We start from the raw sequence: 17,259 nt of genomic DNA on the forward strand, positions 1-17,259 counted from the left end.
GGTCAACTCAAAGTAAAATATGTCATCATCGCCATAAATGTGGGGGCTCGTCCGGGATAAGTAGGGTCCATTTTCTGCTCCCCAAGTTTACAGACCACAGTTTACAGTTCAAGACAAAGTGGCAGTGTCTGAATTCGTATTTCATTTCTCTGCAACAATTTCCATTAAACATATTTTTCCCATTGAACATATTTTATTTTTAAGAACCATTTACAACATTTTGGGACAGTAGGGCTAAATAAGCAAAACAAACAATGGACTTCTGCTATCATTAGTTTCAGAAGCCCAGATTTATTTACAGCTTGAAAAGGCATGATGTCTTTGGATATAAGAATTACTACTACACTGTTTATGTTCATAGCAAGCTTTTAAGCAATTTGTTAATCAAATTTATGCTGAATCATAAGCTAACCAGTGGCTTTTTTGGTGTGGATGTGGATGCTGCTGTAGATACTGTTGCCCTAAAAAGAAGAAAAATAGAGACTGACATTATTTTTACACTAAATCTTGTATTACAGTTATTAAATTAACATTACTCTTGTGTCTGTTTTGGTTATAAAAGGGGTGCCCAAACTCTGTCCTAGAGGGCCTGTGTCCTGCAGATTTTATCGCCAACTTGCCTCAACACACTTGCACCGATGTTTCTAGATAGCCTAGTAAGAGCTTGATTAGCTAGCCCAGGTGTGTCTGATTTGGGTTGGAACTAAACCTTGCAGGAGACCTGCCCTCCAGGACTAACTTTTGGCACCGCTGGGTTATATACTGGTTATATACTGCTGTTTTGGCTTTATACTGTACTGAATTTAACAATTGCAAGACAATTACATGATTTAATTTATCATAATTGTAGATACAAATAGTACTGTTAACATTTGGAACTAGCTTCCCAACTATTAAAAAAAAGAAAAAATATAAGCAAATTTGAATATAATAATTAAAGGTAGACATACTGCATCTGCTCTGTTGTCATTATGACATGAATTGCCTGGATTCCTTACTCGCTTCCATTCAATACCATGATTTCAGACATACCACACTACTCAGATAGTCTTTTCACACACTGCATATTCAATTTCAAAGGTAGCCTATGTGTCCTCATATGTCATTGTGCTTCAGGTACGGACTCTGGCCAGGACGGATGAGGCGAGGGGCCTGCTGTGGCTGATGGAGGAAGAAGCTCTTCAGCCTGGGGGCTCGGAGGAAACTCTGCTGGAAAGACTCTTCAGTTATTACAGTCCTGCGGATGGAGAGAGCAAAGGTCAACACACATCCCACATGCTCACACACACACGTCATTGCATGTAGATGTATGCAGAGTTCATGCTCAATGTCTCCCACAGGCCCCGCCCTGCTCCTGAAGAGTGACAAGCCGCATCACTTCCTATTGGGTCACAGCCATGGCACTGACTGGGTGGAGTATGATGCTGGGGGCTGGTTGAGCCATGCCAAACAAAACCCTGCCTCTCAGAATGCTGCCATTTTGCTGCAAGACTCTCAGAAGTAAGTAGTGTTTGCTTAATGCCATCAACCATCTTCTCAAATTTGTTGGTAGAATTATTTATAGATCTGTTGGGATTATCAGTAGAAATATTTTATGACCTGTACTGGTTTTCTTTTGGCTTGGGGTTTGATGACCATGTAATAACACAAAACACATACCATGGTAAATATTACAAAATACAAACAAACTAAATAAACATAAACAGCTTCCGATTAGAATCAACATGCAAATCAGCCAGCAGATTATCAGTAACGTACTTAGATTTTTTGGAAATTGCATGACTTTGTTACAGACCTGCTAAGTTTCATGCCAATAATATGGTTTGCTCTATAATTCAGTGATCTATTGCATGTATATTGAAGAGCCGCTGAGTACTGTATAACAGCTGACAGGTCAGGAACACTAATGCTGTATTTCGGCATCTAACGGCAGACACTGAATTAGGTTTTTCTCTCGCGCTTGAACAGCATCTGACAGAAGTATAACGGCTTTAACACACATCTTTCTTTCAAAATTAAAGTTGATGGTCAAAAAAACACCCCGTTAGCCTCTCAAAACGGTATTGAGAACAATTTTCTGATCAAGATTTACGTGTTGTAAACGCTATAAACAGACATCCGAAGCATCTTACCAGAAGACTGGTCACTACGGGGCCCTCCATGCAACAATGAAGAAAAATGTCTATATCAGTTAATGCCATTGTGAATCCATAATTGCACCAAAATTATGCAACATAATTCCTCATCCACCATCAGTGTGCAGCATCCACCGGGATGACAGCGATGGCAGCACATACCAGCTGATTGGTGGAGAGGAGACAGAGTGATGAAGCCAATTATGATATAGGGATGGTTAGAAGGCCATGATGGACAGAAGCCAGTGGGCAAATTTTTGCTGAGGTTAAACCACTACTTTTTTTCAAAGTACATGCTGGAATTTTTAACGACCACAGAGAGTCAGGACCACGATTTAACGTCTCATCGGAAAGACGCCACTCACTGACAGTACAGTGTCCCCTTCACTATATTAGGGCGTTAGGATCCACACAGACCGCAGGTTGAGCATCCTGCTGGCCTGATTAACACCACTTCCGGCAGCAACCTAGCTGTGGTCTCCCATCCAGGTACTGACCAGGTGCAGCCCTGCTTAGCTTTAATGGGCGAGCATGCAGAGTTGCAGAGAGCTAGCTGCTGGCTTAATTAACTGAATCATGTATTACACAACCAAACATTACAGAATAAGATGACATCCCATTGTCAATGTATAATTCGCACCCTGGTCTCATGGCCAAACTAGTTGAGAGCAACTGTTAGAAGATAAAGGTTAACAGCTGATCTGTATATGCATATTCTGTAATTACAGTAGTCCGATACATTACATTATTATATAACATCATATAATATTTTTATATCCCATGATTTTTCCAGAATTTCATCCTATATCATCTTAACAGTTTCATATTCCCTCAAATATCAACAACTGCACTTCCTGAATGAAACATTTTTGCTCTCTCGCTGAGCACAAACAATGTTTTTTTTTATTGTCTTAAAGTTTATTAAAGTATTTGATAAAGTTCCATACTTTTTCAAACAGACCATTAGTTTTAAATGTCAACCTTTAAACAATAAAAAAATGTTTACATCCTGTACTGTGCTTTTAATGTTTGCTGGAAAAAACAACAACTGCGGAGGTGCAATTATGTGAAATGGCAATGCTTTTTGCTAATTTCGTAATGTGTTTTAAACGTGGAGGCGTTAAAGGATCCGGCTCATGCTGCTCATGTCTTTGTCTGTGCAGGAAGAACATCAGCAGCTTGTTTATGGGGCGTTCAGGAGGAGCCACAGTTTTGTCCGGCTCTATCGCTGGGCTGGAGGGTGGGTCACAGCTGGCTCTGCGCAGGGCCACAAGCATGAGGAAGACCTTCACCACCGGTGTGGCTGCTGTTAAGAAGAAGTCCCTCTGCATACAGGTTAAACTACAAGTGGTGAGTACTTCAGATAAGACAACTACTTCCATACACTAGTGCAATCAAAACTGATAGACTGAGTGCATTGAAATGGAAACTTTATTTTAGACCTGGAACAGAATGTGGGGATCTCAAGAGGCCATAGAGATAAAACTCATTATAATTAAAGGACCACCATCACAATATGACAACAAATATGTAAATGAACTAACCTTATGTATAAGTGACAATGGTTGTGGTTCAATTTGAACATGGCTGTATTATCTTAGAGCAGGTTGACTGATGGCCGATATAAAGCTAATATGATGTCACATTATTTAATTTAAAGATGAGTAACTTAAGCTCCAATTTTTTCATTTTATCTAATTTCTGCTAACTTAGGAATAAATTATTTAAAATAATAAAGAACTTAATTTAAAAAGACGAAGATTTATTTAATCAATACGTTTTTAAAATGAATAACTAATAGATTTACTGAACTAATAAAACATAGCAAATGCTACATTTCATTGTGTATCATTTTGTCTAATCATTTACTATAAGGATAGTAAACCAATAAAGACAGAAGGTGCGTCCCAAATCGCATACGTATACACTATTCTTTGCCATTTTTGTAGTATAAATAGTGTATGTAGTGCGTTCACACTAAAAACTCTAAAATCTAAGTGCACTGTAAATACACGGGTGATGCACTTATTCAGCTGTTTATAAAAAGTGTGGAATGACGGACACTTCGCACTCAGCGGCTGCTGCTTTGCTCACTAGTGGAAGGGGCGGAGCTTTGGCGCACTGATGTTAGACTATTGATTTCGGATTCTCCTACGAGAGTGATTATACTACCTCCAAATTGTGAAAGCAGTTAAACTCATGGCAGGGATTATTTGGTAGTTTGGTCATTCATTTCACTAATTTGGCAACCGTCAAACGTCATCAGGGAAGTGGTTTGAAATTTCGTTTAGTAAAAAAATAATAGTTTTCCATTTAGGACATCACTACATTCATATACTATGCTGTTCAGTGTGTAAGTGCATAAGTACATAAGTAAATGTATAGTGTGCCATTTGGGACACAACTAGAAAGCTAAAGCTTCTCTTTGTTTGCTCTCAATCATTGTAATTCTAAGCAATGTCAAAATAACTTTCACTTATCGGTCAAACATTTTAGGAGCACTAATTCCACAAATATTTTTCCTTTTTTTTCATTCAAATAATACAAAAAGACAAAAACTGTATCATATAGATATCTGTATCATATCTGTTTTTTTATTGCGTTACCTAACTAATAAAGCATCACATAATCCATTTTAAAGTGCATAAATACAAAGCTATAGGGAATTACCAACCTATGTCACACATGATGTTACATGGGTTCAACTGCGCATAGCGGTAGCAAAAAAATACCGGTTGCAATAGCAAACAGGTTGTGTTCTGCGGTAGGATGCCAAAATCGAAAGTCCAAAAGTAGAAAACTAAAATTTTACTGTACACCACACTCCTTTTAATGCCAACCGCAGACGTCTATGGCTATCAGCCATTAGAAGAGCCGATTGGAGTGAGCCCTTAATTAAAATGCTGGACTCTGCAGTTCTCATTTTATATCGGGCAAGTTCACTCTATGCTGAATCACACATTACTTGTTTTTGATTGCTGCAATGATTTCAGCAAAAACATTTAAATATGGTTCATTAAACTGCGGACACTGAATGCTTAGAATGAAATGTAAAAATGTAAGTTCACTTACCCTGCCACACAGGTGCGGTTTGCTGTCAGAATGCAGTTGTTTTGCTTGTTGATGATTACCCAGGCCTTGTACAGTTCTGTTTTCTTTCCTTGTCTTTGGCTAGGCAGAACCTCGGTTTTTAGCACTACAAAGTTTTGAATCTGGTAATCATGGAACATTATTTCTTGCACATGACCACACAGAACAAAATTGTAGGCATCCAAAGACTTGTAGGCCTTTAACTTCTCTCTTGTAAAAACATTTGCAGTTTCAATGAGATAGTTGTATATTTGGGGCTGTATGCTTGGCCATTTCATCTTATCCCATATCCATTGGAAGGGTGCTATCACTGATGGACTTGTCAGACGAACACCGCTCACTTTAGCGTTAATTTTGCAGAATAACTGTGCTTACCACTGGGTGACAAGCTGTTATAATACTCTGAAAGCATTATGTAAATAATATATACAATATGTAATCAATATAACTTATCTCTAATACAACAACAAACTCTGTACAGCATTGGATGTCATTCCCTCACAGTAAATGCTAGCGCTCCTGTTTTTTTTTCTGCAACCTTGATGTGTGCACATCCTGAATTTTTACAAACAGGTAATTCACCTGTAAGTTGCTGCCTATAGACATCAAAACAATATTTTCCCCCTTTTTTTGGCAAAGTATTCAGTCATTTACAAATATTGAAATATTTTGATTGGGTGAGGGGAGCCAAGTATATCTTAAGTTGCAGTTTGCTGCTTGTGACTCTGATCAGTAACGTTTTTAATTAATGCAAACAGATGGTTTCAACAAAAGCTTGTAAAACTGAACCTCTGAGATCACAGCAGGTCTTTCATATATTGACATATATTGAATCCAAATGACTGTGTGGTGTGTTTTCTCATAGGATGCATTAATGGATACAGTGAGGCGGTCCAGGGTGCACTTTGTCCATTGTCTGCTGCCTAAAGCGGAGACTCTGAGTGCGGATGTGAAGGTGCCTGGAGGAGAGAGCTGTGACACCGGCCTCATGCAGCTGGATGTGTGTTTGCTCCGAGCGCAGCTCCGAGGCTCCAAACTACTCGACGCCCTCCGCATCTACCGTCAAGGTCAGGATTTAAAAATGCAGCAGATTAAAAAACACAAGATAAAGACAGCGAATGACCCTCGTTATCGATCCGTGACCTTTATTTTGAAGAAAATCTATGAAGAGAGGAAAAGATTTGAAAGTTCAGGTTTTTTTCCTTGCAGGTTTGACTTTTCTGAGTATCGCATTTTTCTCCCAGGGTTTGTTGACCTTTGATGTTTTGTAGGGCTTATGTGGCCACATGAAATTGGATGTTTCATTTGTAATTTGAGACATTCGTGGGTTTGTTTTGTCAAGTGGTCTTTGAACATATTGCAGTGGCGTGAGTAACAGAGTATGCGTTTTTTTCATGAATTTAATAACACTTAATTGATTTAATGGTGGGCTGCACAATATATCGTTTGAGCATCAATTTTGCAATGTGTGCGTCACAATAGTCAAAACGCAAGATAGGCAATACTGAGTTGAAATTAAAGTTGACCAGAAACTACAGGTTAAAACACATGAGATTTGTGTAGACACTGTGTAATTGAACCATAATAGAGTAAAAGTTTATCATCTGCATTTGTTTTTAGGGCCTGTGACTGTGAGAGCATTTTAAGAGAATTTAAATCATTTTAGTAGCGCATAAAGAAGTTTAATAAAGAATAATTTAATTCAATTATTTATGGTTAAGACTATGCAATGTTATTTTACATTTGATTATTGCATTTCCGTAACTAAATACTGTTACTCTCTCCAGAAAACCATGCAGCACTGATTATTTCACTCTAATATTTGCTCCGTTTTTCAATTATGACTGTACTTTATTATATGTAAATAATGAATTACATTAAACTATATTTATATTTGACTTCCCCACAAAACCATCCCAATGAATCTAAAGTAAAGACTTGGAAAATAGAGCTATTTGGTCATAATATATATAGCAGAGAAAAAAGTACTACAATGTTAAATTTGTCTAATATCGTGCAGTGTATGATTAAATGGTTTTGACAAATATAAAACATATTTTATATTCTATTGAAAATCTTCTAATTTACTAATCGATTTTAAACAAATAATTACAAAATTTTAAGTCGTTTTAATTAATGTTTTTATTAATGAGCAGAAATGAACCAGATAGTTAGACCTATACTGTAAAAAATGCTGAGTTTCACGCTATTTATTCATGTTGTCCTAACACAAGTCGATTAAGCTAACTTAATTATTTTTACAAATTTGAGTGGATTAAACATAAAATTAAGCTGTTCCCTCAAAAAAAAAACTCAAGAATTGTGTTGTTTCAGCTCATTTTACATAAGTAGTTTGAACGAGCAACAAAATGTTGTTTCGTTAAATTGATTTAAAACATTACATTGAATTAAATGATTATCTTGTTTCATATTTTTTTATTCATCTCATTTCATTTATTTTGCTTGAATTATCTGACCAGACTTAATACATCATATTGTTTTTAGTAGTCATATTTCTGAGATATTCATGCACTTACAGTAGTTTGTAGAGTGTTCTTAAAAAAACAAAACAATGCAGTGAAATCCACAAAATCTTACAAAAAAAGTTTTGTCATATTTCAGCTCAAAGCCCTGAGTAAGCAGAACTGTGTCCAGATAAGCGACTGACCGATGCCCTCATCACTGCTCTCTCTGCTGAACCTCCACAGACCCTGTAGCTTTCCAGACTCCCCCCCCACCACACACACGCACACGTCCTTCTCCTCTAACAATCCTGACATTTGCCTCTTCCCGTTCCTCAAGGTTATCCTGATCATTTGGTGTTTTCGGAATTTCGCCGCCGCTTTGATGTGCTGACTCCTCACCTGACGAAGAAACACGGACGCAACTACATCGTAACTGATGAGAAACGGGTAAGAGTGTGTTTTGTTTGGCTCCTCCTTCACGAGCTGCTCTTCCGTGTAATTGATTATGACAGTGCTCAGGGCAGAGAGCTGTGTTGTTGATTAATGGGCTGTAGTACACATCTTTTTCCCCTTAATCTTGCCTCGGCTCTGGTGACAGGGCAATAAAGGCTTTAATCAGGGCCCAGAGTGACGACTCTATCAGCTGCATCCTGTCCTGTCACTGACCCCGCTTCTGTTAGTGAGTCTACAAACAGACATAATGTCTTAAAGCAAACTTCCAGCGTGGATAAATGGATGTTTGTGTCTGTATATATACACGTTCATTTTAAACATGGATACAATGCATGGATATACAGTATCAGTTAAATAATTATTTATTTGATGATCTATGTTTCAAAACAATTTGATTTAAAGCAGGGGTCTCAAACTGAAATTGCCGTTGGGCCATATCAGTGACGAACAATTCATAGAAGGGCCGTTATAACATTCAAGCACAAGAAAAAAGTGGAAACCTGATGTAATTGATGCACTCAGACATTCTTCCTCAGAGTATCAAAGCACCGTCTTTTTGTTTCTTGTTGTACATATTGAAGGAGTAGTTTAAATTGCTATGAAAATACTACAATTTAATAATAATAATAGTTATGTCCCAATCAATTGTTGCTTAACCAAAAGTTAGATAGCATAAGGCAGCAGAAAAGAGTTTGGGTAACTTTGTTGACTTTACTGGCAATTGTTCTTCTCACTATCTTTCTTTTTTGTAAAACAACAACAAGGAGAGGAAAAGTAGTAAGGTATATATATTCACATTTACTTTGACATGTTTAATTCAGCCAGCAGTTAAATTTTACTAATGCACATTTTTATTAAATTCTTAATATGCATATTAGGAAAATCTATTTAATGAGACCATTTGAATTGAAGCAAAAAAAATATCATATTAACACCACCAGCATAACATGTAAGCCATGAAGAAATGTTTGTACAACAGGTGGTATAAAAAATATGACCTTTGAATATTTACAAAAATATAGCTTTAGTAAAATTAGAGCATTTACGGACGTATATTTCAACGTTTAAATTAGCCTCAGAAATAATCTGCATGTACGTTACTCTTGACTGCATGCTGAGAGAAACCGAAAGTAACCCGAATATATAGTACAGTACTTAAAATGTCCAGTAGGTAGGGGTTCAAAACCTCAAGTGGCTGTATGCTACTGCACAACAATGATAGTGTTTTAAAAATATATGTTTTGGGGGGAGTCCTATCTCGTTATATTTTTGATGTCAGTTGCGGGCTGGAGGGAGGAGGAGGGATAGCTGCATATGGCCCATGGGCCAGCAGTTTAATACCCCTGATTTAAAGGCTTGTAGCTAAATGCATAATTAGTTTCTAAAGAAAATATCTATTGAAATATATTAAATGGTATTTTCTAAATTTAGTTAATATTGTTTTTTTCAATCAGAATGAATGTGTGTGTGCATGCATGTTTGCGTGCGTGTGTGATTAATTGCATGATTTAGTGATAGAACTTAATTAATTAATCTCGCACTAATTTTAATTATACCCAAAAGAAAATCTAAAGCCATTATTTAAAACTAAAGCATAAAACTTAATTAATAATAATAAAACATAAGTAAGAAAGGCAAGGAGGAATAAGCTTATTTAAACTAAATGCTTACTTAAAAAATATTAATGTGATTTAAAAATCCCTGACTTTATTTCTTATTTTTATTAATGAGCTTGAATAGGTGGATGAAAACTCCAGGTGGGGCCAGGAGGAAAATAATACTACTTTTTTTGTCAATACAATTGTTTTTCCCAAATGCCTTTCAGACTTGCTGTTCTAAAATACAAAAAGTAGTATGTGTCTAAACTCTTGACTTTACTGTTTGTTTATTATCTGTTGATGCAGTACCACACATAATATAATTCCATTTATTTCCATAGGCAAACATTTCACAGACTCGAACACAGGAGAATGATCTTTGTTTGCTCTTTACCTGTCTTTTTGAGGTCTCACTTTAGTAAGCAAACAGAAGCAGATTCCCCATTAGACCTGCGATCTGTCTGGAGCTGCTCAGTCTGAGGCCTGGCCTTTCAATCGTCTTCTGCCACTGAACCTGTTCACCAGTCGGCCCCTGTGCCCCTGCGGAGAGCACTCAATACCTCTCTGTGCTTTTAGCTCAAACTCTAGCCATTAGTCATCAGTCCGCTGAGTTTTTTTTTTTAAATCCCCCTGCCATGTTGTTATTTGCCTGACATTCTGTCAGGAAGAAAGTACTCATGGGTGAGTGGAAGAGAGAGGTCAGACATTAAGACAGTTGTTTGTGACCCACTTTCCCCAAGGTGTGCTGGCTTTTTGGACAGAAAGAGCACCCAACATGTATAGTCAGCACACTGTCCTCTTGCTGACCTGCTAGGGTGATCTTTATGTCTGTCTCAGTGTTTTATATGTGTGTGTCTGTGTCTCTGTGTGTTTCAGGCTGTCGAAGAGCTGCTGGAGTCTCTTGAGTTGGAAAAAAGCAGCTATCATATGGGATTGAGTAGGGTAAGTGAGAACTTAAACTGTGTGCACCTACTAAACTAAATATTAAAAATGATAATGTAGCTGGTGAAAGTAGACTGAGAAATGGCTCATTACCTGTATTATGTATGCTATTCACTCTGCCAACAGAATTTTTGATGTAATATATGTCTGACATCAAATATTTCAAAAAGCCAAGTAGTACTTCACAAATATTTTGTAAACTAGTCAAGAGTGGAATTATGGAAATGCCAGTGCACATTCTGTGTTCAGTTCTTGCCTCTTTTTTTTAATTGTGTATTTAGTACATGAATGCAATGGTGAACTGTTGAACCTTTTTTACTCCTTGTGATTGGACCAGACAGGAAAATGGAAGGAAAATCTTCTAAAATACAAGTCTAATTCTCACACACACACACACACACACACACACACACACACACACACACACACACACACACACACACACACACACACACACACACACACACACACACACACACACACACACACACACTCACTCTTTGTGGTCACATATATGTGGTATATATGCATACAAATATACGTTCACCGGCCACTTTATTAGGTACACCAGTCCGACTGCTGGTTAACTCAAATTTCTAATCAGCCAATCACATAACAGCAACTCAATGCATGTAGACATGTTCAAGATGGCCTGTTGCACTTCAAATCGAGCATCAGAATGGGGAAGAAATGTGATTTAAGTGACTCTGAACATGGCACTGCTGATCTACTGGGATTGTCACGCACAACCATCTCTAGGGTTTACAGAGAATGGAACAGGAGATTCACATCATGGAAATGTGTGTATATATAATTACATCTGATTTTTTTTATATAAAATAATTAGGTTACATTTTTGAGCATAAATAGAATAAAGGAATACCTAATATATAAATTGTTTACATTTTAAATAAACATTTATTTTAGTTTTTATTATTATATGACATTTTATTTTTAATAACCTGTTTAGCATTTAACTACTTAAGCCAAAGCAAAAATGATTAAAATGAATGAAAAATTATTGGAAATTTATGGGAGTCAAGGATATTTGACAAAAATGCTCCCGCTATTGCCAATGCAGCATGGACACATGATCAGTTGCTCATATGCATCAATGATTACTATGGGGTCATTCACGGACTGTCAATAGGCTCAAGCTGAACTGCTGTTTATCTAAATGAATTTACCAATTTAATAACATAAAGGTTAAGATTTTGTCATAATCATAAAAAAGCTCTTAAGTCATCCTAAAAAGTAGTACTACTTCTCAAATTCAGTCTCTTTGTGTAATGGATCAGTGCGTGGAGTCGGTTTGTGGCATACAGATTCAGTCTGAGTCACAAGGATCAGTTCCAAACAGATGGCATCATTTCCATTTAGATTGCCGAAACGTTTGCTTCTTCTACACCTCTTAGACACAGACAGACTTTAATCCGCTCTGCCGCTGTGCTCACATCTGGACGGAAAGTTGGGCAGGGTGGGCTTTGGCCAAAAAGACTTGTTTCCTCCTCTCCCGTCGTCAAGCACTCTCTGCTCTGGGCCTAGGCTTTACCCAGAATGCTAAGCTGCAGATGGGACATGGCTGGCGTCGTTGGCAGGCCTCATTGGCGGGCGTGTTGAAGCGAGAAAGACAATTATTGTGAAGGTTTTTTTTTTTTAAGATCACATGAGCCAGGCTGGAAGGTTGAGCTATTGCACCCTGGGTCTCCCCTATACTTCGAATGATTAAAGCAGAAATCCTTTTGTGCGTCTTCTGTAGACGAGAGATTGATTCTGGCGAGGCACCGGCTTGCTTTGTTTGGTTTGTTCTGGCTTGGCGCACGCCGATAACTCACTACAAACACCGATCAGCACAGCAAGATATTGTGCTTTCAGACAAAAGACAGCAGCCTGGAGAGAGAGCCAAAATAATGACATTCTGATTGCATAAAGGAGAACAGAGAAGAGTGTGCCCAAGAAACAAATAAATAATTAGGAGATGGCCATGATTTTTCACATTTCTCTCGCTTTTTTTCATCACTGATGGTGATTCTCTTTTTCAGTGACAAATGTATTTTTATTTAGTTTTATTTTATCTTATTATTTTAAGATAAGTTAATTATTATTATCCACTGTAAGTAAGATAAGTTATTTAAATCAAGTGAATTGTTGGCTTTAATGTTTAAAGATCTTTTGCGTGTATATACAATGTCAAAATACGAGTAAAACTATGATCCATCATTATTATAAAACAACATACTTATGTATTCTGAATATTATACTTATAAATATGTCAACTAATAAGTGATCGTACTTGCTGAACATTTTAAATGATTAAAAATTTCACATTGACAAAAGTGCAATACTTAGTCAGCTGAAGGATAGTGGTGAAGAATACACATTTTAATTGCAGTTAATTAATAAATCCTGAATTTATAAGGCAAAACTGGGATCCTTTTAAAATGGCATAATCAAATGGTTTATTTATTTTTATAATAATTTTTTTAGGGCTTTTTAATGGATAGGACAGAGTATATGAACTGACGGAAAATTATGGGGAGCGGAGAAAGGGGAAGGATCACCACATTTGTTGGACATGATCCTTATATTGTGAAGAGGGTTTTCTACTGAACTAAAATATATTTATCTGTCATCGAGGCAGTAGATACTGTACAAGCTATTATGTTACATGTAAAAAACCCTGTAAATACTATAATGTTTGAAAGCATACTATAGATAATTACTTGGATTAAACTGCCATAGTAATAATATTGTTGCTGTGGTACAACACAACTATAGTAAACAAATTTTTCAATAGGCTTCAGTTAAACCATCACAATGTACCACAGTTTACACTAACGTTACTGTACCTATTTATTACAGTTAATCAGTTTACTATGTTTCAGTATTCTGTAGCGTTCATTAACAAAGAGTTGTACACTTTACTATGTGGTTTAAAAGCATGTTTATTATAAATGACTATAGTTTTTTTCCCCTGTATATGCGGATATCTTCCAGACATCACGAAATTACATCTGAGGGTGAACAGATGAAAGTGCACAAAAGTGTGCACACATAGTCTACATTATTTTTATTTTTAAGTGGGAAAAGTGCTCCACAATAATATCTGTGTAGTTTTGTCGCAAGAGTAGCATTTCTTTTTTGTTCTGCTGACGAACTTACCATAAACAAACATTCACTGCTGCTGCGCATATAGACGTTAATGTTACGGTTGTTTATTCTGCTGAAACTTCAGTAAAGACATGGATTATTGCAAAATAAGAAATTTCATTGCAGCAATTACATGGCAGGGCAGTTAATTATATTCTCCTGGATTTTGGTGGTTTTTGTATCTGATTTTATATAACACATTAACATATACACAGCTAGGCCTGTATATAATCTTTATTGGTGCTGTCAAACAAATTAGTCAAACGAGTTTGTACACATGAATGTATTGAATAAATGTTTCTCACATGCTGCCTTTTCTCCTGTTTTTCAACCTTTTCTTAATCTTTACCCCATTTATGAGCAAAAACATTTGGAAGTCTATAAAAGCTGTTCAGCATTTCCTGTTTTGGCCGATTTAAACAATTATAAACAACCCAAATCATAAACATTTGATGGACTAATAGCGATTCATATGTAGAAGAATGCCTTCCTGCTCTCCATCTGAGTCTCGTGCGTCATCAATGACGTCATGTGATAACATTAACAACCTATAACATATTATCAGGTATATTCTGAAAATCATCGTAAAATGTGTTGTAGTACTTTTTTGCTTAAAAAGGTGAGCGCTATAGCTTTTGAACATTCTAATTGTTAAACCTTTAGTGAAATCAAATAGGGTATATGCACATGGACTTTTAAATTCAGTCTGCCAGCCTCAGGGCTTCCGGTTAATTGTCATCCTATACAAAATGGCTGCGTTTAAGGTTTGATTTCCTAAAACAGCAATCTTCACTGCCTGGCTGAAATAAGATATAAAGTGGGTATCAGACCAAACAAGAAGCATTAAGAGCCCATATTATACATGAAATAGGGTCATATCTTAGTTGTAAGGGTCTCCAACAACAGTCTAATATGCATGCAAGGTCAAAAAACACTTTCATGGTCTTATAATCTGCATTTATTTTTACCTAATTATCCCAGCGACTCCCGTATGAATCGTCCAGTGATTCATTTGTTCCCAAACCCCTCCTTAGCGCGAAGCTAATCTGCGCTGATTGGACCGATGACAGCCTGTTGCGATTAGTCGACTGCCTTCAGTCAGAGTGAAATGCCAAACAGCTAATCAGCAATATAAAAGTAATCACAGTTCATACACGCTCGATAGTGTAGGCGTGGATTTTAGCTGCCAGTGGGTCAATGTAAATACAGTCGATGGACTTAAAAATTCAGACGACTTACTGTTTTATTGAGCAAAAACTCCAAAAACTGTCGAGGAGATCTCTTAGCTTGTCTCACTCTGCTCATTTCACAGACACAGACACATACACACACACACACATTGCCCTCGTCCGCGCACACACACACAAAAACACACACACATACCTCCGGCCGACAGCGCACACACACACACACACACTACCCTCGTCCACGGAGCTCCATAAACAAAGCAGCACGCGTCGCATTTTAAACGTGACTTTGCACGCGATAAGAGAATATAGCCAGTTAACCTGATACAGTACATGCGGTTACCAGTAACAAATCACAACTAAATACATTTGCAAGCTAGAGTCAACGAGGCAACTTTAATCGCACATACTTACACTTGAGAAATGAAGGAAGAAACCCATCCTGACGTCCATCAGTAAGTTACTCTTTCCTGATCCTTCCTTTAACAAACGCCGATGAAGTATTCTTTGTAGCATGTAGTTTGCAGAAGTTTCCAGTAGTTTCCAACTGCTTGGTTATAATGCTGAGGTTTCATCTTTGGGTAGAGACTCGATAATATCCATCTGCAGTGTGACTTCAATCAACTGACATGTTTGTGTGCGTGTGTTTGTGGGTGTGTGTATGTATCTGGGTTTCTGCGTCAGAGGGCGGGGCCTCAGGTTTGAAATCTCCCGGTTTTGCGCATGAACGTGAATAACTTGGTTTCGTTCGTACGTCATGGCGAAACACCTAATGACTCGGTATCATGACTCGTTTGAAGCACTATGAGTCGACTCTTTTATAGATGAATCAACCGTTTTAAACACTGTACTCTTACAGATTTAAGCCTTAGCTGGATACTTCACTTCACTTAGAGCTGTGTTACACACTACATGGAGGGGAATTTTCAAAAACCCATAATATGGGCTCTTTAAATAATGTTTTTCCACACTATGTCTTTAAAGTATTGAAATTATTTTACCCCAGTGTTTTCAATGGAATTTCTGCGCTAGCCTGCTGCTAATGACGACGCCTGCGCTTAAACTGTCTTTCTTCCCTTTTTACGCTTTAACAACCAAATGGATGCTTAGGTCTATGTAACAGAATATATTTGAATTGCATTACAACATCATTGCGGTAAAAGAAACCGTATGAAATTGACAATTACATAAATTTGAAGGTCACATAAAACTTTCACCGGTAGTTCATCATTGGCTGACAAACGCTAGCTGTTCATAAATCCAAAGACTATAGAATACACAAGACATGTCACTCGTACACTTTTGAATGAGAAAAAGTGTAACTGTAAATATGGCGAATGAAGCCGCACCTTTTAGTACAGGAGCCAATCAGCGACCGCTATATGATGAATAAAGCCCGCCTTCTAGTACAGTAGCCAATCAGCGATTGCTATTGAATGACAGTTCTCCGAGGGAGGTGCTCGGACCAGACATGAGTTTCTGCAGATTATCTTGTGATACAAAAATTTAGAAATGGAACTAAATAGAAGATTATAGTTTAATTTTATTGGTTATTCATAATATGAAATGTAATTGTAAACTTGTCAAGTAGTTTTGGAGAATTTAATGTTTCCCCATTCAAACAGAATGCCCGAGCACACTACCCGAGAGGAGTTTCAAAGATGTCCGAAATAACTTGCCTTAAAGGGACTTTGATAAAGCCGATTCTCTGTATTCAATGTCATTTTAGAATCTCATTTGTTTACACGCCACTCTGTTTTTATTTTTTTTGTTGCTAACGCACTGCTATTGCGACACCTTAAATTGCCCCTTGTGAGTGCAAATCCTCTTTTTAAACCAAAGATATAAACGAGATCCTAACCAATCATGAACTCCCTCAGCGTCTTATTGAAAACAGTCATTGTACAGTTTCCACCCCAGTACAATACATCCGTCTAAATCACAGACTCCCCCACAGACTCGCACACAATCTCCTCTCTTTGCGCTCCTCCATTGCCATTTGTTTCCTTTTCTCTTCATGAGGAATGTCATTCCCTCTGTCTCCATGGAAAGCGCTGCCATTTGACCCCTATGAAAGGACCTTTCCACCATGCTGACATGACGGATCCAAGACTGTCGAATCACAGAGCCGCTTAGTAAATGTCACGGGGCCAACACAGCTAACAAGCAGCAATAGAGATGTTTCCAAACTCTATCATCATGTTCTTCCAGCAGAGTCTCAGAGGATGATGTAATTTTG

The 17,259-nt window shown here is 37.4% G+C and overlaps 1 protein-coding gene across 50 annotated transcripts in view; it reads left to right on the forward strand.

Moving 5' to 3' along the window:
* The window catches only part of myo18ab (myosin XVIIIA b), a 173,038-nt gene that overhangs the window by 98,029 nt on the left and 57,750 nt on the right, over positions 1 to 17,259 (forward strand). For all 50 annotated transcript variants that reach the window (XM_087283058.1, XM_087283060.1, XM_087283063.1 and 47 more), the window contains 6 exons: positions 1,117 to 1,258; positions 1,341 to 1,500; positions 3,299 to 3,485; positions 6,091 to 6,292; positions 8,028 to 8,137; positions 10,618 to 10,683. In XM_087283058.1, the coding sequence (XP_087139184.1) occupies positions 1,117 to 1,258; positions 1,341 to 1,500; positions 3,299 to 3,485; positions 6,091 to 6,292; positions 8,028 to 8,137; positions 10,618 to 10,683 (867 nt within the window). The remainder of the gene's footprint in view (positions 1 to 1,116; positions 1,259 to 1,340; positions 1,501 to 3,298; positions 3,486 to 6,090; positions 6,293 to 8,027; positions 8,138 to 10,617; positions 10,684 to 17,259) is intronic.

Source organism: Danio rerio, chromosome 15 (genome assembly GCF_052040795.2).
Source record: "Danio rerio strain M-AB ecotype USA chromosome 15, GRCz13ab, whole genome shotgun sequence".
Classification (NCBI taxonomy): domain Eukaryota; kingdom Metazoa; phylum Chordata; class Actinopteri; order Cypriniformes; family Danionidae; genus Danio; species Danio rerio.